Source organism: Bidens hawaiensis, unplaced genomic scaffold, assembly GCF_021521415.1.
Source record: "Bidens hawaiensis isolate Kalapana, Puna unplaced genomic scaffold, B.hawaiensis_p1.1 tig00001032_1, whole genome shotgun sequence".
NCBI classification, from domain to species: domain Eukaryota; kingdom Viridiplantae; phylum Streptophyta; class Magnoliopsida; order Asterales; family Asteraceae; genus Bidens; species Bidens hawaiensis.
This window is the reverse complement of record NW_027491060.1, coordinates 4751030-4773484: the sequence shown is the minus strand read 5'-3', so window position 1 is coordinate 4773484 and position 22455 is coordinate 4751030. Positions and strand designations below refer to the sequence as shown.

General features: G+C 35.3%; 1 protein-coding gene and 1 pseudogene across 2 annotated transcripts; both read left to right on the top strand.

The window, feature by feature from the left end:
• Nucleotides 1-1128: 1128 nt before the first annotated feature.
• On the top strand, nucleotides 1129-5806 carry LOC143555689 (coatomer subunit beta-1-like). Its single transcript, XM_077045201.1, has 3 exons — nucleotides 1129-1204; nucleotides 2288-4349; nucleotides 5360-5806. Exons 2-3 carry the CDS (start codon nucleotides 2310-2312, stop codon nucleotides 5804-5806), a joined length of 2487 nt encoding a protein of 828 aa, XP_076901316.1. The 5' UTR covers nucleotides 1129-1204; nucleotides 2288-2309.
• LOC143555680 (coatomer subunit beta-1-like) lies at nucleotides 1149-20814 on the top strand (annotated as a pseudogene). The gene is made up of 6 exons (XR_013139246.1): nucleotides 1149-1204; nucleotides 16113-18180; nucleotides 19080-19589; nucleotides 19917-20002; nucleotides 20084-20304; nucleotides 20389-20814. The product of XR_013139246.1 is annotated as a coatomer subunit beta-1-like (transcript).
• Nucleotides 20815-22455: the final 1641 nt, after the last annotated feature.

Genomic DNA, 22455 nt, shown 5'->3' with positions numbered 1-22455 from the left:
TATAAGCATAAACACAAAAATATAAGCTAGGCCAAACTAGGCCTGTTCACGAGCCGAGCCGAGCCCGAGCCAGGGCTAGCTCGAGCTCGAGCTCGATAATTATTCGAGCTGGCTCGGCTCGAGCTCGAATCTTAATCGAGCTCAAAATTTGAGCTCAAGCTCGGCTCGGTTTTAAATCGAGCCGGCTCGGCTTGGCTCGATTTAGCTCGAAACCTGTAAGAAGAGAAAGAGTACGGCGAGAGAGGGAGAGACAGGAAGAACACGAGAGAGAGAGAGAGACGGAGATAGAGAGAGAAGAGACGGAGGGCGAGAAAGAAAGAGAGAGAAAAAGAGATCGGAGAGCAGAGAGAGAAAGAGAACGGAGCACCGCGGCCACGGCGGCCGGCTTTCCGGTAGCCGGAAATATGACCCAGAGAGGGAGAGAAGGGGCTTTTGGGTGTGGGGGTTACCGGAGAACCGAGAGAGGGAAGGCGGGTGGCCGGAGATTGGCGTCGGGGAGACGGGGTGGCCGGAAGTGTCGCCGGTCGCCGGAAATCAGCTAGGGAGAAGATGGAGCGGCTGGCCGGCTGATAGTATAATGAGATTAGGGTTTTTTTTCCTTTATATATATATTACATAGTTTCAAAACACCCCCTCAAGTTTCATCAAAGTTTAAAACGAGTTTAAAGGTTCGTAAAAACTTATAACGACTTTACGCGAGCCAATCGAGCGAGCCTATCGAGCGAGCTCGAGTCGAGCCGGGGCTAGCTCAGGCTCGGCTCGTTTAGAAATCGAGTCGAGCTAGGCTCGGCTCGTTTAGAATCGAGCCGATTTCGAGCGAGCTTTCTCCGAGCTTTTTTCGAGCGAGTTTCGAGCGAGCTTCGAGCCGCGAGCTTTTTGAACAGCCCTAGGCCAAACACCCCCCTAAAACTTAATAATGTAACTATAATTATTTAACAAGCTTCTGTTTTTAATTATGATATTTTAATTAAATAATTAATTACTTACCAAATGACATCATTCGGCCAATGATATACTTTCAATTTTAAGAATTTTGTCACCGGCAGTTAATTGCTTTTATTATTTTATTTAGGGAAATTAATTTCCGGTGATAGTTTGTGTGTATAAGTTGCAGTTTTGATTCATTATCTAATCGGATCGGATGTCCACTTTTCTCGATCCATTTTCGCCACCAGATCTCTCGTTACTATTCTACACTCTTTAGGTATATCTATCTCTTTCTCATACTCATCCTGCATTTTGTTCATCTTCAATTTTGTCATATCCACTAGCTTATTATGCATTTGTACTGTACTGTTGATCTGCTATTTGTTTCATGACGCTTCGTTAATTCTTTCAGATCTAATTCATTTTAATTGAAACGAATATGTTATTTATATCTTGCAATGACCTACCTCTCTTATTTTTTACTTCTTTCTTTCAACTACAGTATTATTCTTCTTTCCTTCCAATTCAATTTTGCTGCTGTTAGTATCTGCTGCCTCCATTACATAGAAATATATGCGTATATCTGTTTTTAGGGCTGTAAACGAACCGAACGAACACGAATAAGGCCTTGTTCATGTTCGTTTGTTAAGGAAATAATGTGTTCACTAACGGTTTACGAATGAGATTTTGTGTTCGTGTTTGTTCATTAAGGAAATGAATGAGTTCGCGATTCACGAACACAAATAAAATCGGCAAAGCCTTGAGATTGAGACCGATGTATTCATCAATGTGAATAATGAAAGCCTGTAAACGAATCGAATGAACGCGAACAAGGGCATGTTTGTGTTCGTTCATTTAATTTTAATCGAATACTTACACTTAATTGAACAAATATTTACGTTCATGCTCGTTTATTTAAAAATGAACATTTGTGTTCGTTTATGTTTGTTTTTTTTTAAATCAAAACGAACATAACTGAACAAATATAAACGAACATAAATGAACATATTTGAACAAATGTAAATGAACACAAACAAACATAAACGAGCATAAATGAACACACTTAAATGAACACAAATTAACAAACATAAAATCTTTAAGTAGATGACTCATCCTGATAATATTTAATTATTTTCTATTGATGCATAAACGAACATAAATGAACGATGGAACATGTGCTCATGTTCGTTCGTTTAATTAAACGAACACAAATATTTTGTTCATGTTCGTTTGTTTATTAAATAAATGAACATAAACGAACTTCTTGCCGAACAGTTCACCAAACGTGTGGTTCATTTACATGCCTATTTATTTTGTGCTTCCGGTTTCTTAAATATGATCTTGTGTTATAAAGATGTAGGTTTTAGATCTAACAACCAGGGATGGAGAAAGCATGCTCTCTACTCGTCAACTTCGATAAAAGAACCCCCGCACTCGCCAACGAGATCAAGGAAGCTCTTGAAGACCATGACGACGCCGCGAAGGTCGACGCCATGAAGAAAGCCGTTATGCTTTTGCTCAACGGGGAAACTCTGCCGCAACTTTTTATCACAATCGTCCGATACGTTCTCCCGTCAGAGGACCACACTGTTCAGAAGCTACTGCTTCTTTATCTAGAGATTATTGACAAAGGAATGATATTGCCTGAGATGATATTAATCTGTCAGAATTTAAGAAACAATCTGCAGCATCCAAATGAGTACATTCGCGGTGTTACGTCACGGTTTCTTTGTCGTCTGAACGAGGCGGAGATTATTGAGCCGTTGATTCCGTCTATACTGGCTAATCTTGAACACCGGCATCCGTATATAAGAAGGAATGCGGTACTTGCTGTAATGGCGATTTACAAGCTTCCACAAGGCGAACAGCTTCTGGTTGATGCTCCTGAGATGATTGAGAAACTTCTTACAACAGAAGTGGATCCATCTGCAAAAAGAAATGCTTTTCTCATGCTTTTCACATGTGCACAGGAGCGCGCGGTTAATTACCTTTTGACCCATATTGACCGAGTCTCTGAATGGGGAGAACTGCTGCAAATGGTTGTGTTGGAGTTGATTCGTAATGTGGACAGAGCTAACAAAATGGAAAAGGGCAAGTATATAAAGATTATTTTATCGCTATTAAGCGTTCCTTCAGCTGCTGTTATTTATGAATGTGCTGGCACGTTTGTGTCATTGTTTTCTGCACCTACTGCAATTAAGGCTGCAGCCAATACCTATTGCCAGCTACTGCTCTCTCAAAGTGACAACAACGTGAAGCTTATTGTTCTTGATCGTTTGAACGAACTAAAAATTTATCACAGGGAGATTATGGTTGATATGATAATGGATATACTCAGGGCTCTTTCAAGCCCAAATCATGACATTAGAAGAAAAACACTCGATATTGTTCTTGATTTGATCACTCCATGTAACATCAATGAAGTTGTTCTGACTTTGAAGAAAGAAGTTGTAAAGACTCAAAGTGGTGAGTTGGAAAAAGACGGTGAGTATTGCCAAATGCTCATTCAAGCAATCCATTCATGTGCTATTAAGTTCCCCGAAGTTGCAAGCACCATTGTGGATTTGTTAATGGATTTCTTGGGTGATAGTAATGTTGCTTCCGCAATGGATGTAGCTGTTTTTGTACGGGAAATTATTGAAACAAATCCAAAGTTAAGGGTTTCGATTATAACAAGGTTGTTACACACTTTTTACCAAATTCGATCTGCACGCGTTTGTTCTTGTGCTCTTAGGATCATTAGTGAGTACTGTCTTTCGCTATCAGAAGTTGAAAGTGGGATTTCAACTATAAAACAGTGTCTCGGAGACTTACCATTTTACATGGCTTCAGAAGAAGGGGATGCTAATGATTCTTCAAAGAAGTCTCAGCAAGTTAACTCGATTACTGTTTCATCTAAAAGGCCAGCTACTCTTGCTGCTGGCACTTATGCAACTCAAAGTGCAGCTTCTGAAACTGCTTTCTCACCACCTATGGTGGTCAACATGACTTTGACTTTAGGGAATTTGAGATCTCTTCTTCTAACTGGTGATTTCTTCCTTGGGGCAGTTGTAGCTTGCACATTGACAAAACTTGTGCTGCGTTTGGCGGAGGTACAACCGTCGAAAAGTGAAGTTAATAAAGCAACAACTCAAGTTTTGCTGATTATTGTTTCAATGCTACAACTTGGGCAGTCTTCATTTCTTCTGCATCCGATGATTGATAATGACTTTAATAATGACCGAATTGTTCTTTGCATAAGATTGCTTTGTAATCCAGGTGAAGAACTCAAGAAATCATTGCTGCAATCTTGCTGTGAAAGTTTTGTTCAAGTGCTTGCTGATAAACAACTGAGGGAAACAGAGGAACTTAAAGCCAAGGCTCAGGTGTCACATGCACAACCTGATGATCTCATTGACTTTTACCATTTGAAGAGTAGGAAGGTAAGATTATTCTTGCTATTCCTTGTTTATTTCTGTTCTTTGGTGGCTGCTTTATTAGATATGATCACATTTAGCAAGTTATATTCACGTATTCACATATTTTTACTTTTTTTTTTCATATCTATCAATAAATTTAATTGTTACAGTATATTTGAAGTGAATAGTTTCTTCACCATGTCTGATTGAATTCTCATGCTTTATCATGAGATTATTATTATCTGAGTTCTTGCAATTTATGAAGATCTGACCACTATCTGGTAATGCATTTGTTTTTTTTAGTTTTTGGCAAGGCTGAGGCCAGTAACAACTTTAATTTGAGTGTTTCAGTGAGGTGCTTAATTAGGTTTTGGTTGGGGCTCAAAGGATTAAGCCAGTATAAAGAATTAAGCGAACACAATTTTGGTTCCACCTGAACCTGGATTACATGAATTAGTTGACCTGATCATCATAGAATTGTAGTCATTTTCAACTTCATTTATGTATACTCGATCCATAAAAATGTATCATTTGTATGTTTGTAGAAGTTGTCTCTCTTAATTCATATGGTGTTGTTTACTCATTACCAGTTTGCTATTTATAGTTTAACTATGATTATGGAAGTCATTTTTTGAGTTTCAAGTTTGTTGCTGAACTTATGTTGGAGTCTTGTTCTGTTATGGCAGTTTCATGCTCTACAGTGTTGTAAATTACTGGAATCTTGATGTTTTGTCATTCGGTGAAAAGTTCATGTTAACACAGATGCTTTATACTATAAGATCTAAAGGCCATTTTTGTATTAAAATGAATGTGCTTCTTCTTGTGTGAGATTATTAGTTGCTGTTTGTACACTGCCTATATGAAATTTGAAAGTTGTTTTTAAAACTCTAGACAATGTATTAAGGAGTATTATCTTTTTTAAATTAGGGCTACCCAACTGTTGAAGTGATAATACCTCTCTTATAATTATGCTTGATTTATATTTGCACTCACTTATGAAATCATACATTTGTTTTATGGATGAGTTTTTGTAGGGCATGAGCCAGCTGGAGTTGGAGGATGAGGTTCAAGATGATCTAAAGCGGGCGACTGGGGAGTTTATTAAGGAAGGAGATGATGCCAATAAACTGAACCGTATTCTTCAGCTAACCGGTTTCAGTGATCCAGTGTATGCTGAAGCTTATGTTACTGTGAATCACTATGATATTGTGCTTGATGTAACTGTTATCAACCGAACCAAAGAAACCCTGCAGAATCTTTGTTTGGAGTTGGCCACAATGGGTGACCTTAAACTTGTGGAACGTCCACAGAACTATACACTTGCCCCTGAATCAAGCAAGCAGATAAAAGCCAACATTAAGGTGTCATCAACAGAGACTGGGGTCATTTTTGGGAACATTGTGTATGAAACTTCAAATGTGTTGGAGCGCACTGTCATTGTCCTCAATGATATTCATATTGACATCATGGATTATATATAATCCAGCTGTCTGGATTATATATGCCCTGTGACTTTTCATATGGTAGGTTGTGGGTTGGAGTCTCGCCTGGACCATTTTGTTTCGGGTTGAGCTAAGGGGTTTTCCAGGTTATGGGTTTCCTCCTAGATAGATGGGCCGGGTCATCGCGTTATGTTCATTGGGCGAAAGCGTGATTCATTTGCTAAGGGTGATCCAGGGTGTCCAAGCCTTTGTTGTTAAAAAAGAAATTGTTGAATTAGAAACATGTCCTTCATTCGTTCCTTGTATAGACAATTAGATAGTTAGAAGGTTGCATTCATAAGAATGTATATAGGTTGCAGCATTTTGTCAATCCAACTGTGAAAGCAGAAGACGGTCTCTTGATTAAGTTTTAAGCTCTCCGGTTTGTTTTGGAAGACATGGATTCGTATACTATTTGCAGACGCATACCGGTCCATGATGAGAATTTAAAACTGAGATTATGGTGGCCTTTTGAAATTTTTACAGTCAGGTATGTTTAAATATCAGAATTTTCTGTCGTGTTATTCTCTTTATCTTTATGTGAATTTTATTATTCCCAACAACAAAAGCCCTTGCTAGGGCACTTTAACTCATCCTTTCGTTCGGAGAGAGCATCATTCTACTTAATGCTTCAAAAGTGTAAGAAACAGTCGATATTTGTAGACTAAAGAGCAAAAGAATCATGCTTCTCTTCTTTTATCCGGCACTGGATGAAGAGCCAAAAGTGCATGCTTCATGAGGCAACTATGGCCAAGGTTTGTTTCTTGCCTGTTACAGCCGAGCTTCTAGATGCCATTTGTTTCAAGAGTCATCCTTTTTTCGGCATGCCATCTGTTTCAAGAGTAGTATCCTTTTTTCTACATGCCATTTGTTGTTTCGCTTTTTATTGCATAATTATTGTGAAGTAAAAGATTAGATAAATCATATGGCTATATGTTTTGCTGGCTCTGGTGAATTTGTCCCCGGAGCAGGCAATTCAATTTACCTAAACCGGAGAATCAAGTTAGCACAAGATATAATTCTACAACACCACCCATGGGTTTTCAAGGCTCCAACCATCCACTAAAATCTCTACTGGATTGGTACTTTGAGACGAAGCATTACAGATTTGGCTTCGGTTGTCATCGGCTTTTGCTAGTCTAGGGAGGGTCGATGGTCTTGAGAGCACTTCTTAATGCACCTAAATGTGCACGAGTAATGGACCAATCTTCCGTATATAGCTTGGTTCAAGTTTCACCTTTTCCCTAAACAATCTAGTGTTCAATTACACTGTAACATGTTAATAATGAATTACAAAATTTTTTAAAGTACTCGACTAAATCAATAACTAGTAAATAGGACCGTGCATTGTCGCGGTACAACCCGAATAAATATATGAATTGTGCTTATGTTGGACAATTTAACCCGCAAACATGAGACCCGTCATCCTCCAACCATACACGATTGACATCCCTAATAAAAAGTATTTTTCAACTAGACACGATTGACATCCAGAATATTAAGTATTAATGATGTAAAACAAATAAATATAAAGTATTGTTTGTTGCAACAAACTCTATAATTTATGGCATTTAGAATAGACTATCTTTATGGAACATAACGTTACGAGAACATAGAAAAAACATAGGCCATGTGTGCATAAATAGGTAAAGAACTTGACCATGATGTGTCACTTTCTTAGCATCCTTCATAAAAAATCCAAATCACAACAAAACATACTTTTTCCAAGTTATTTGAAAAACAGAAGAGAGATTTATAATTGTGCTAATTGAATAGACTAACCCAACAACACAGTAAGCAACAACATTATTACCAAGTCATCACACACACAACATATGCATACATTTAGAATGATATGTTTTTATCTAAACCAAAATGTAAGTTTCTTTTTCCTTTCTAAATGACATATCACGTTTTACCTAAACCTACATACCTCTGTAAAAAGCCTACGTTTTTATCCTGTTACCCAACCAGCCTTTTGCTACAATTCCATATTTTATGTATTGGCCGATAATAATCTTGCCTATAAAAATAATTATTAACGGACAAATTTTTCAACTATTTTGGTCTCAATGGATCTCCGTTAAAAAACACTTAGTAAATAAATTTACATAAATAATATAAGTCATATAAATAAAAAAATTAAAATTACATAAACAGTAAATAAAATAACTACACACAAACATAAACTAAAAAAGTTACATAAATTAATGTTAAAAACTCTACCTCACTCAAACCGACTATTATTTAATAGACCATATATGCTCCACTAAATCATTTCAAAGCGCATGATGAGCTTTATTGTTACGTATATTCCTGAATCTTGCCACATGTTCTTCGAAATCTACTGTCGGTCCATGGTTTGCTGGTTCAAGTTCTTCACCCTTATCATCCGACCAATCAGTTATTGCGTCTCCTTCATCTTCTACAATCATATTATGTAGTACAATGCATGCATATATTATATCACTTATTAACCTTATGCTCCGTATTTTTGTTGAGAAAAGAAAATAATATTATTTTATTAAAATATTACCGTTTGTTAATACAACCATTTCAACCTAATGGGTCATAATTGCCACCCCTCATAATCACCTACTTCTATATTTTATTTAAGTATCTTATTTAAATTTAACTAAGACCTCTGTTAAAAAACACTTAACGTCGTTAAGTTTTTTTTTCCGAGTTTCAATATGATGTTTTAGGACTTTTGATCTGAAGAAAGATACAAGTCGATTGATCTAAAACTTATCTCGAAATGGTGATTCAAATAACTTGATTTTTGTGAATTGGAAATTCAAACACCTGAATTGTCATTCAGATCACCGTTTCGAGGTAAGTTTTGCATTAGTCGACTCGTATCCTTCTTCCATTCAAAAGCCCTAAAACATCGGATTGAAACTCAGAAAAAAGCTTAACGACATTAAGTGTTTCGTAACGGAGGTCCATTGAACAAAAATAGTTGAAATATTGAACCGTTGGTAGTGGTTTTTAAATGTTAAAGTATTATCAACCATACACAAAATGTGAAATTATTTATTTTCAATTTGTATTCTTTTTATTATTATTTAGTTATCATTCCAAATTTCTTTTGATTTTTAAATGCTTTATTATAATGTTCCAGTATTTAAAACTTAATTTAACTATAATTATTTAACAAGCTTCTTCTTTTTAATTATGATATTTTAATTAATTACTTTACCAAATGACATCATTCGGCCAATAATATATTTGGGGTGGGATCTAGAGAGAACTCTTCTAAATGAGAGAACTAGAGAACTCTATTATTTCCATTGATTTCACCTAATCAAAATTGAAAATAAAAGAAGATTGATAACAAAACCCATTTTTATCAGGAAAGGGCAATTAAAGAATTAAAAAAATATAACAAAAACCCGATCAAAACCATCGCTTTCTATCTCTTCTCTCTCTCTCTCCAGATCTCACACATATCAGATCCATCGTTCATTCCAACCTAGGGTTTCTTCAAACCAGACGAACGAGATTAAAACCCGCCGATTAAACGCGAAGAACACATAATCGAAGCCGAAGAACAAATAATCGAAGCCGAAGAACACTACCAGGTAATCATTCGATAGGCGATTCTCTGTTTTTCATGCTTTATATCTCAAAATCGGCTTGTATACGTGTAATTGCACATATGTATTACATGAGTCATTAGTATATTACACATAATCGAAGAAAACATATGATATTATTGTACGTGTTGGTTGTAAATCAAACATTATTTTGTGTATACCACTACACATACGCATTTTTCTCTGTTTTTCGTGTTTTATCTCTGAAAATCGAGTAACAATATGTTGTTAATAGCTCGTATAAGTGTGATTGCACATATGTATTACATGAATAATTAGTACATTACACATAATCGAAGCAAACATATGATATTATTGTGCGTTTTGGTTGTAAATCAAACATTATTTTGTGTATACTACCACACATACGCATTTTTCTCTGTTTTTCGTGTTTTATCTCTGAAAATCGAGTAGAAATATGTTGTTAATAGCTCGTATAAGTGTGATTACACATAAAGTATTACATGAATAATTAGTATATTACACACAATCGAAGCAAACATATGTTATTATTGTGCGTTTTGGTTGTGAATCAAACATTATTTTGTGTATACCACTACACATACGCATTATTCTCTGTTTTTCATGCTCTCTCTGAAAATCGAGTAACAATATGTTGTTAATAGATCGTATACGTGTGGTTGCACATATGTATTACATGAGTCATTAGTATATTACACATAATCGAAGCAAACATATAATATTATTGTGCGTTTATGGTTGTGAATCAAACATTATTTTGTGTATACCACTCCACATACGCATTATACTCTGTTTTTCGTGCTTTATCTCTGAAAATCGAGTAACAATATGTTGATAATAGATCGTATACATGTGATTGCAAATATGTATTACATGAGTCATTGGTATATTACACATAACTGAAGCAAACATATGATACTTTGTTTTTCGTGCTTTATATCTGAAAAAGATGGCAGTTTCAAAACTTACAAAGAAAGGAAAAAGGAACGAAACAGAATAATTCATATGTGCACTACACATGTAGTACACGTATTGTATACGTGAGCAAACATAATAACATAACTGTTTTATTGAATCAACATGCGAGAAAATGTGCGGACAAGAAAGGAAACTGGGTATGAAACAGGGGAAGACAACAGGGCATGAAACAGGGGAGGACAACAGGCGACGAAGATGTCAATCCAGGTAAATACATATTTTTTAATCATATTAACAATGCATGCGTGTAATAAATTAGTAATACATATTCTCTTGATCCCACAATTGATTTCTTTTTTATTTATTACAAATATGTCTCTCTCTCAATTGTTTACGCTCTGCCCAAAACACAAGGCCACATATCTTCACATTGTTGGTCTCCTTCATCTAGGGTGTTAATTGGTTCAATCTGATGCAAAATTAATCATAAATATGAAGATTAATATCAGGTAACTGATCGCATTACGTATTAATGGTATTATCACCATCAATTAGTCGTATTACACCAATATAATGTTCGATAGTCTATACTTTTCGTTTTTTCGATGTTTAGGGTATCAGTTGTTTCAATCAGATACAAAATCCAACATAAATCAAAAGAAAAATATTAGGTAACCGATCATATTAGTCAGCTTTACTCGTTATGAACATCGTCGAGTTTATGTGTGTGTTTTTGTAAAATGAACAATAATACATTAATACCATTTAATATTTGTCTGATTGCATATATGTATGGTACATGAATCAGACATGTTTGTCAAAACATAGTAAAGTTACGTTATATGTGTATATTCGTATTCAATGCATAGGAGATAGCAATTATATAATTTACCAAGTATATAACGTTAAAAGGCAGTAATGATAAAATTTCAGGATAAGGCAAACGAGGACCGACAACACATGACTCGTCGAAGCCAATAATGGGAGATAGCAAACGAATTTGGATACCAAGAAATAAAAGTTCGTATCTAGACGAACGAACAATGAAGAATGAATAAAGGACGACAAAGAGTTTGGTAAGCTACACAATACATTAAAAATATTAGCGGTAGAGCATACACGTATTACGCGTATTGCATATGTGAACAAAAATAATAATTCAATTGTTATATTGAAACAGTGGACAAGAAATCGATTGGGCAAATAAGGAAATAGGGCATGAAACATGGGAGGAAAACAGACAATGAAAACAATATGTTATTTCAGGTGCATTGTTGATGTAGTGCACATATGTGCAGTATTGGTGTGTTACGTATATGCATTACATATGTGAAAACACAGATGTCTTTTTTTTTTCTTTTTGAAAAATGGTGGGTTGTGTTTTATGTTGAGTAAAGATAGTTATGTTTATGAGAGTTTGAAGTATGGATTTCTTTGCTGTTAAGGAGTATTGGTTGGGTGAGTGGGAGTATGTTGTTGGTCATGGTTGAGTTGAAAGTTCATTGGTGGGTCTGGTATGCCTTTTGCTGCTGATGACAAGGTTTCTAACTGATAGTGTTGGTTGAGTTTTGAAAGAATGAGCATCTTGTGTTGCAAGTTATGGGCTTGGTTAGTTCAAAGATGGATATATTTTGTTGGAGTGTACTTAGATTATGTAGATCTTATGGTTGCGGATTTCATTCGGGTATGACTTGGTTTAGGTTGGTATGCGCTGGAGGCATGTTTTTTTGGTTTTGATGACAAGAAAATTTTGCTTGATTTTGCTCCATTGTTCCTTTTGACTTTTGCTCTCTAGTTTTTTGGTTTGTCTTGACCCGGGTTGTGGGATGGTTTTGTTTGTTTATTTTGGCTAGCCGGTTTAGGTGTATGTTTTGGACTTATTGTTTGGTTTGCAGGGTAGTTTGTCCCTTAGGGATATGTATCGGGACTAGTTAAAAGGGGATCTTTTAGTAGTGTTATCTTGTTATTGTATTTGATGGAATATGTGCAACATATGTTAGAAATTGTGATGAAATTTGAATATGAATGTTATGGTATATTTACATGGTGGTGTTAATTAATGTATGAAAATTTGCAGCTGACTGTTACTGTTAAAACTCGTATTCATATGTGCATTAACGCATGTAATACATATATGCAATACCAATGTATATTACATATACGCAACATAAACATATAGTGTTGAATGAATGCGGTATGTTATGGAGTGCATGAATAAAATGTTTAAAATGCAAGTAAACGATCAATACACTTAAGTGATACAAACATACAATGCATAAGAAACATCATTAAACTAATGTTAATGTTATTTTTCATTAAAAAGAACATGATAATAATGTCAAGAGCTACAACCAAATTCTTGAAACCACTAAGCATACCACCATTAAAGCACTTAAAACATGCCTAATTGACACATATAATATGCAACATCCAACTGTTCATTGCATATACATATTCATTATAAAAAATATTTCTTCAACTGTAGATTTTTGTAAGGATGGTACATGAAGAAACTTATCATAATTCATACATTAAGTTACAAGAAGGAATACATGATGATATAATGAAGATAAAAAACGGATTACATTATGAACACAAAAGAAATTGATAATACATGAACTTCAATTATACAAGTGTTTTTGGTAAGATGATAACTACACATTTGACATACCTGTGAATAACCAAATTGCAAATATCAAACCAAAATTTATGCACCAATTTGAATAAGTCAAAATCATATCAAACTACAAATCTTAATTCATTAAACTATAAAACCAATGACATTATGCACCAATTTACCAAAAAAAACAATAATTTTTTTGTAAACCGGATCCATGATATCAAAGGTCTAACATGTAACGTATCCAAACTGAACTGTGTCACAATTGAAAATGAAATACATAACTGGCAGAACCGTACATATTTTTAGATATCGAGTCCTCCAATCGAGTTTTCTAAACCAGGTTCACGGGTCTCACCCGTAACCTGCATACTCTGTTTTTTGCCACCACATCTTTAGCCGTTTCCAATTCATATAATGAAACGTGCCTAACAAAATATGTCTGCACACATAGCTGGTACTCGTGAAACCCATGAACAAACATGCAACTAATTTATCACACACATCAAGGTTCACCTACACATAAGTCACGTTTGACCCATTAAAAAATATTAGAACTAACTGCTACATATATATTGTGAAAAGAAAAACAATAAAGGAAAACAATTACCGACGAGACAGTTGCAGTTGCAGACGCATTGCATATGTGTAATATATGTTAAAAACGGGTGATGTAAATGCTGATGCAAATGTCTGTGTATACTACATATATGTAGGTGTCTGTGTATACTACATATACGTAGGATGTTAGAATATGATAATGTTTAGTTGTTGCTTACATGTAATAAAAGTGTTACTAGTGAGGCAATCGAAAACATATTGCGTATGTGTAACATATGTGTTGAACTCGTATGGGCATTAAATTAGAAACATCACAATAAAATAATGCGTATGTGTAACAATTACAACCTCACAATAAAATAATTGTAACATGACATGATAACATAGATGTGTAACAATTGCGTATTTGCAACAATCGAAAACATATTACGTATGTGTAACAATTAGCAACATCACAATAAAATAATCGTAACCTATCATGATAACATAGATGTAGTATGTGTGAGCAAAATATGTTAATTGCATAATTTATATTATATATATGTAATACTTAACGTTATATTACATATATTTTATCATGTTGATACTTAACGTTATGTTACATATATGCAGTATATGATACTGCATATATTACGTATATGCAGCATATGATAATAATCATGCTGATAAGTATATGTAATACTTAACGTTATATTACATATATGCAGTGTATGATAATATGCTATCATGTTGATTAAAACAAGTAGATTGCAGTAGAATGCCATTAGAATTGCCAAATATTGATCAATATCGACATATGATCTCGCTTGGCCCAACGATCAAAGAAATTAGGCTTCTTCAACAAGTAGCAATTGTGCTAACATATAAATGTCTGATTTGGGATTTGCTGTGTAAATTTCACGTGTAGAACTTCCAGATGAACCAACACCAAATTAATTTAATGGGGAACCGATTGTATTTCAATAAAAAAACACGAATCAGCATGAAAGATAACAATAGAATCATAAATACCTTCAATTTCCATGTTAAACGGTTGAAATCTTGTTGAATCGGTCTTCAATAGAAATCAAGATGTAACGACGCACGAGTAGGGAATCAATCTTCAATAACTAGGGTTAGGAATCATTGAGTATGATGTATTTTATGATCTGTTTGTTGAAATCATCTGACATTATTAGGGTTTAGTTGAATAAGGGAGATTGGGGTTTCATCGAACAGGGAAAGGAAACGATGTGTTTCCAGATCTATTGGAAAGCAAATTTACAATTATAACCCTTTAGTTATGAGTTCGCTAGTTCTCTCTCAAATTATGAAGTTCTCTCTATCATTTCCCAGATATATTTTAATTTTAAGAATTTTATCACCGGCAGTTAATTGCTTTTATTATATTTATATTAGGGAAATTAGTTTCCGGTGACGTCCTTAACGAGATCTGATTCCTCTCATCCTCTTCACTGACTCATCTAATCTAATCGGATCGGATGTCCACTTTTCTCGGTTCATTTTCGCCACCAGATCTCTTGTTACTATCCTACACTCTTCAGGTATAATATATCTATCTCATTCTCATCCTGCATTTTGTTTATCTTCAATTTTGTGATATCGACTAGCTTAGGTCTTCTATTGTGCATTTGTACTGTTGATCTGCTATATGTGTTTCATGACGCTTCGTTTATACTTTCAGATCTAATTCATTTTAATTGAAACGAATATGTTATATCTTGCAATGATCTAGCTCCTCTATTTTTTACTTCTTTCTTTCAACTACAGTATTATTCTTCTTTTCTTCCAATTCAATTTTGCTGCTGTTATTATCTGCTGCCTCCATTACATAGAGATATATGCGTACATCTGTTTTTAGGGCTGTAAACGAACCGAATGAACACGAACACGGCCTTGTTCATGTTCGTTTGTTAAGGAAATACTGTGTTCACGAACAGTTAACGAAGGAGATTTTATGTTCGTGTTTGTTCATTAAGGAAATGAATGTGTTCATGATTCACGGACACAAATAAAATCGGCAGAGCCTTGAGATTAATACCGATGTATTCATCAATCTGAATAATGAAAGTCTGTAAACGAATCGAACGAACGAGAACAAGGGCATATTCGTGTTTGTTCATTTAACTTTATACGAACATGGACACTTAATTAAACAAAATTTATGTTCGTGCTCGTTTATTTAAAACATGAACATTTGTGTTCGTTTATGTTCGTTTGTTTAAAATCAAAACGAACATGAACAAAGATAAACGAACATAAATTAACATATTTGAACAAATGTAAATGAACACAAACAGACATAAACGAGCATAAATGAAAACACTTAAATGAACACAAATTAACAAACGTAAAACCTTTTAAGTAGATGACTCATCCAGATAATATTTAATTATTTTCTATTAATGCATAAATGAACAAATGGAACATGTGCTCATGTTCGCTCGTTTAATTAATCGAACACAAATTTTTTGTTCATGTTCGTTTGTTTATTAAATAAATGAACATAAACGATGTTCCCGCCGAACGGTTCACGAACAGTTCACCAAACGTTCGGTTCGTTTACAGGCCTATCTGTTTTGTGCTTCTGGTTTCTGAAATATGATCTTGTGTTATTAATAAGAAGGTTTAAGATCTAACTGCCAGGGATGGAGAAAACGTGCTCTCTACTCGTCCACTTCGACAAAGGAACCCCCGCACTCGCCAACGAGATCAAGGAAGCTCTTGAAGGCCATGATGACGCTGCAAAGGTCGACGCCATGAAAAAAGCCGTTATGCTTTTGCTCAACGGGGAAACCCTGCCGCAACTTTTTATCACAATCGTCCGATATGTTCTACCGTCAGAGGATCACACTGTTCAGAAGCTACTGCTTCTTTATCTGGAGATTATTGATAAAATCGACTCGAAGGGAAAGATGTTGCCGGAAATGATTTTGATCTGTCAGAATTTGAGAAACAATCTGCAGCATCCTAATGAGTACATTCGTGGTGTTACGTTACGGTTTCTTTGTCGGCTGAACGAGGCGGAGATTATCGAGCCGTTGATTCCGTCTATACTGGCTAATCTTGAACACCGACATCCGTATATAAGAAGGAATGCGGTACTTGCTGTAATGGCGATTTACAAGCTTCCACAAGGCGAGCAGCTTCTGGTTGACGCTCCCGAGATGATTGAGAAACTTCTTACAACAGAAGCGGATCCATCTGCAAAAAGAAATGCCTTTCTCATGCTTTTTACATGTGCACAGGAGCGGGCGGTTAATTACCTTTTGACCCATGTTGACCGAGTCTCTGAATGGGGAGAAGTGCTACAAATGGTTGTGTTGGAGTTGATTCGTAAAGTGTGCAGAGCTAACAAAGGTGAAAAGGGCAAGTATATTAAGATTATTATATCGCTATTAAGCGTTCCTTCCGCTGTTGTTATTTATGAATGTGCTGGCACACTCGTGTCATTGTCATCTGCTCCTACTGCTATTAAGGCTGCAGCCAATACCTATTGCCAGCTGCTGCTATCACAAAGTGACAATAACGTGAAACTTATTGTTCTTGATCGGCTAAATGAACTCAAAATTTCTCACAGGGAGATTATGGTTGATATGATAATGGATATACTCAGGGCTCTTTCAAGCCCTAATCATGATATTAGAAGAAAAACACTCGATATAGTTCTTGATTTGATCACTCCACATAACATCAATGAAGTTGTTCTGACTTTGAAGAAAGAAGTTGTGAAAACTCAAAGCGGAGAGTTAGAAAAAGACGGTGAGTATCGCCAAATGCTCATTCAAGCAATCCATTCGTGTGCTATTAAGTTCCCTGAAGTTGCAAGCACAGTTGTGCATTTGTTAATGGATTTCTTGGGTGATAGTAATGTTGCTTCTGCAATGGATGTTGCTGTTTTTGTACGGGAAATTATTGAAACAAATCCAAAGTTAAGGGTTTCGATTATAACAAGGTTGTTAGACACTTTTTACCAAATTCGATCTGCACATGTTTGTTCTTGTGCTCTTTGGATCATTAGCGAGTGCTGTCTTTCACTATCAGAAGTTGAAGGTGGAATTTCGACGATAAAACAGTGTCTTGGAGACTTCCCATTTTACATGGCTTCAGAAGAAGGGGATGCTAATGATTCTTCAAAGAAATCTCAGCAAGTTAACTCGATTACTGTTTCATCTAAGAGGCCAGCTATTCTTGCTGATGGCACTTATGCGACTCAAAGTGCAGCTTCTGAAACCGCCTTTTCGCCTCCTACTGTGGTCAACACAACTTTGACTTCAGGGAATTTGAGATCTCTTCTTCTGACTGGTGATTTCTTCCTTGGGGCAGTTGTAGCTTGCACGTTGACAAAACTTGTGCTGCGTTTGGCGGAGGTACAACCGTCGAAAAGTGAAGTTAATAAAGCAACAACTCAAGTTTTGCTGATTACTGTTTCAATGCAACAACTTGGGCAGTCTTCATTTCTTCCGCACCCGATTGATAATGACTCTAATGACCGAATTGTTCTTTGCATAAGATTGCTTTGTAATCCAGGTGAAGAACTCAAGAAAATATGGCTGCAATCCTGCCGTGAAAGTTTTGTTCAAATGCTTGCTGATAAACAACTGAGGGAAACAGAGGAACTTAAAGCCAAGGCTCAGGTGTCACATTCACAACCTGATGATCTCATTGACTTTTACCATTTGAAGAGTAGGAAGGTAAGATTATTCTTGCTATTCCTTGTTTATTTCTGTTCTTTGGTGGCTGCTTTATTAGATATGATCACATTTAGCAAGTTGTATTCACGTATTCACATATTTTTACTTTTTTTTCATATCTATCAATAAATTTAATTGTACAGTATATTTGAAGTGAATAGTTTCTTCACCATGTCTGATTGAATTCTCATGCTTTATCATGAGATTATTATTATCTGAGTTCCTGCAATTTATGAAGATCTGACCACTATCTAGTAATGTATTAGTTCTTTTTTTTAGTTTTTGGCAAGGCTGAGGATAGTAACAGCTTTAATTTGAGTGAACACAATTTTGTGGATTACATGAATTTGTTGACCTGATAATTATAGACTTTTAGTCATTTTCAACTTCATTGTATGCTTGTAGAAGTTGTCTCTCTTAATTCATATGGTGTTGTGACTGTTGTCTACTCATTATCAGTTTGCTATTTTTAACTATGATTATGGGAGTCATTTTTTGAGTTTTAAGTTTGTTGCTGAACTTATGTTGGAGTCTGACTGTTATGGCAGTTTCATGCTCTACAGTTTTGTTAATTACTGGAATCTTGATGTTTTGTCATTCGGTGAAAAGTTAATGTTAACACAGATGCTTTATACTATAAGATCAAAAGGCCATTTTTGTATTAAAATGAATGTGTTTCTTCTTGTGTGAGATTATTAGTTGCTGTTTGTACACTGCCTATATGAAATTTGAAAGTTTTTTTTTTTAAAAACTCTAGACAATGTATTAAGGGTATTATCTTTTTTAAATTAAGGCTACCCAACTATTGAAGTGATAACACCTCTCGTATAATTATGCTTGATTTATATTTGCACTCACTTATGAAATCACACATTTGTTTTATGGATGAGTTTTTGTAGGGTATGAGCCAGCTGGAGTTGGAGGATGAGGTTTAAGATGATCTAAAGCGGGCGACTGGGGAGTTTACTAAGGAAGGAGATGATGCCAATAAACTGAACCGTATTCTTCAGCTAACCGGTTTCAGTGATCCAGTGTATGCTGAAGCTTATGTTACTGTGAATCACTATGATATTGTACTTGATGTAACTGTTATCAACCGAACCAAAGAAACCCTGCAGAATCTTTGTTTGGAGTTGGCCACAATGGGTGACCTTAAACTTGTGGAACGTCCACAGAACTATACGCTTGCCCCTGAATCAAGCAAGCAGATTAAAGCCAACATTAAGGTTTCATCAACAGAGACTGGGGTCATTTTTGGGAACATTGTGTATGAAAGTTCAAATGTGTTTGAGCGCACTGTCATTGTCCTCAATGATATTCATATTGACATCATGGATTATATATCTCCGGCTGTCTGTAGTGATGCGGCTTTTAGAACTATGTGGGCTGAGTTTGAGTGGGAAAATAAGGTAATAATACTTTCTCTTTATATTCTAGTAACATTTTAAAGGTGGCAAAATGGGCTTTGGGTAACTGGTGAAAAAGAACATGTAATTTTTTGTACGGGTTGTAAATCAAATGGTTAATGCACCTTATTTAATATGTAAATGAAGAATAATTGAACGTGAGAAACCAGAAGCACTAGACGAACCTTTCTTGGGCCCACTGAGCTAAATACAAATAATCTCGCATATTAAACTATAAATAACATAGCTCCATATGCATATGTTAGACCCTGTACTAAAACATTACATGTTATGTTATAAATGTAATTGGGTATATGTTTTAATTACCAGGTTGCCGTGAACACTGTGATTCAAGATGAGAAAGAATTCCTTGACCACATTATCAAATCCACCAACATGAAGTGCCTCACTGCACCGCAAGTACAACTTTATTTATATGTGTGTTTCTTTCTTTTTTCTTTTTTAAATAATAACAATAATTTGAATTTATGGGATAGGTCTGCACTGGAAGGTGATTGTGGGTTCCTGGCTGCCAACTTGTATGCAAAGAGTGTTTTTGGAGAGGACGCGCTGGTAAATTTGAGCATTGAGAAGCAAGGGGATGGTAAGCTTAGCGGATATATTCGTATTAGGAGCAAAACACAGGGGATAGCTCTAAGCTTGGGAGACAAAATCACTCTTAAGCAGAAGGGAGGAGCTGCCTGATTAAATTCATTTGGTAGAAAAAATAATCCTAAATACTAATTGTCAAATCAACAGATTTTTTTTCTCTTAAGACTTATGTTCTTTTCCATCTTGGCAGGTTTGGTGGAAGATAGTAAGAGAATGTGACATACAGAATGATATATTTTTGGATTCGGACTTTGTTTAAGGTTACTATTTGTTGCGGCTGTAGATTCATAACTCCCCATTTTTTGTTTGCTTATCATATTGCTGTTTCTGTTTGATGTAAGAAGCTTATGTTACTTGTTTTGTTACTATTATATATACGATTCATTCCATATGCTGATATATGCTACAAAGAAAGACCTTGTCCATTTGTTCTATCAAAAATATATACACGAAACAGAAGTGATGGATCTGTTTCAAAATAGAAACTATTAGAAAGCATTTGGTCTTTATAAAATTTTGTATCAATCCAAAAGCAATGAATGATTCGGAAGGAATTTATCGTTGCAAGTTGCAACAACAGGACCGATTCTAATGATACTTATTCAGAGCTTTGATAGTTGACATGATTTTGTGGCCTTGGAATTTTAAAATGAGTTTTAAAAATTTGATCAGAAGCTGATTGAAATGGTCAAATGGATAATGATACTATCATTTCATGTGAATATGATGAAGGAATAGAAGCGGAGAAGATCAGGCATTGCAACTGTCTGTTTGGGATGAATGTTGGGGCAAAGTGACATTTGGAACTGATGATAACTGAAGGCGAGCGTGTTAACAAGCTGCTAGTGCTTGGGCTGACAAATTGGTTCAGGGTAAATCTTTGCTTTGTTTATGGATATCTTATAATTGTATTCCTAGTATATATTAGGGTAAATATGTTAGTATATATAGTCTTTGTCAGAACACCTGTTTGATCTATGCATTCAACAAATTGTTCTCAATCCATAGCTTTGAATCCAAAATCATTAGTTAATTAAGTTTAATTCCACTCCAAGATGCTTTATAATCAAGTTTAACCCCAACCCTGACAAAAACCAAGAGCGCAAAAAGAATATACTATTAAGGGAGAGGTAAACTTGCCAGCGACCTCGTGGTTAAAGGGTTAAAGGAGACATTATAAACCAAGCATGAGTAGGGGTGTCCAAAATACCCGAACCCGAATAAGCTTATTAGGGTCGGGTTAAATAGGCTCAAAAAGTGTTAATCGGATTATTCGGGTTGATCCGACAAACCCGAATTATTAATAGGGTCGGGTTCGGGATTCTTTTTGAAAAATAATCGGGTTTCGGGTTAACCCGAATAACCCGAACTAGTTTACCAAAGACCAAATGCCCACCCACCAAGCCTTCAAGTTATAATCTTGTTTGATTAATCACACGAGTTTCGACTTCTGATAGGCTCAACAACTTAATCACATATATCTTTTGCACTTCTTTATATGATAGGGATAATAACCTCATAAAGTTTTAAAAATCGAATGTGGCTTCTTACTAGTTTATTTGAAAACACAGCAAACAAATCATTCATTTAATGAATACTAAGTAAAAAAAGGAAAAAAAAACAATAAAAGACAAACTTCAAGCAAAATTTTAATACGCAGTGTAAATATTTGGATGGTACTGGTAATTACATGTTTGTCTTTGATCGTGTTTTGTTGATATGTTGTTGAATGCTATTCTTGATGTTTAATTCATAATTTTTTGCACAGCTAGATAAACGTCCATTGTTATGAACTAGGACTAGAATTTAATAAAAAAAGTATCTTAGTTTAAGTGATTCGCTAATTTGGATTTCGAATCTAATGTTGTTTGTTCTTTTTGTTTCAAATCACATACAAGTGTTCGTTTTTTGTTTCTTTAAATAACCTTGGTTCAAACACCAGCAGCAGCTCGGAACCAAACAATTCATAAATGAAATTTTCATATTCGCTATTTAACCAAAAAATATAGCGTAACCCGACTAACCTGACAAGACCAACCCGAAACCCGATTAACCCGAACCCGACAAACCCGAATCTTAATAGGGTCGGGTTGCGGGTTAATTTTAATTTTTTAAAAACCCGATTAAACCCGATCGGGTTGACCCGATTAACACCCCTAAGCACGAGCATGGATTACCCAAAAACTCTTCGATATCACTCGAGTTTTGACAAAAGAAAATGAACAACAGACTTTCCAAGCAGAAGATAACAAAAGAA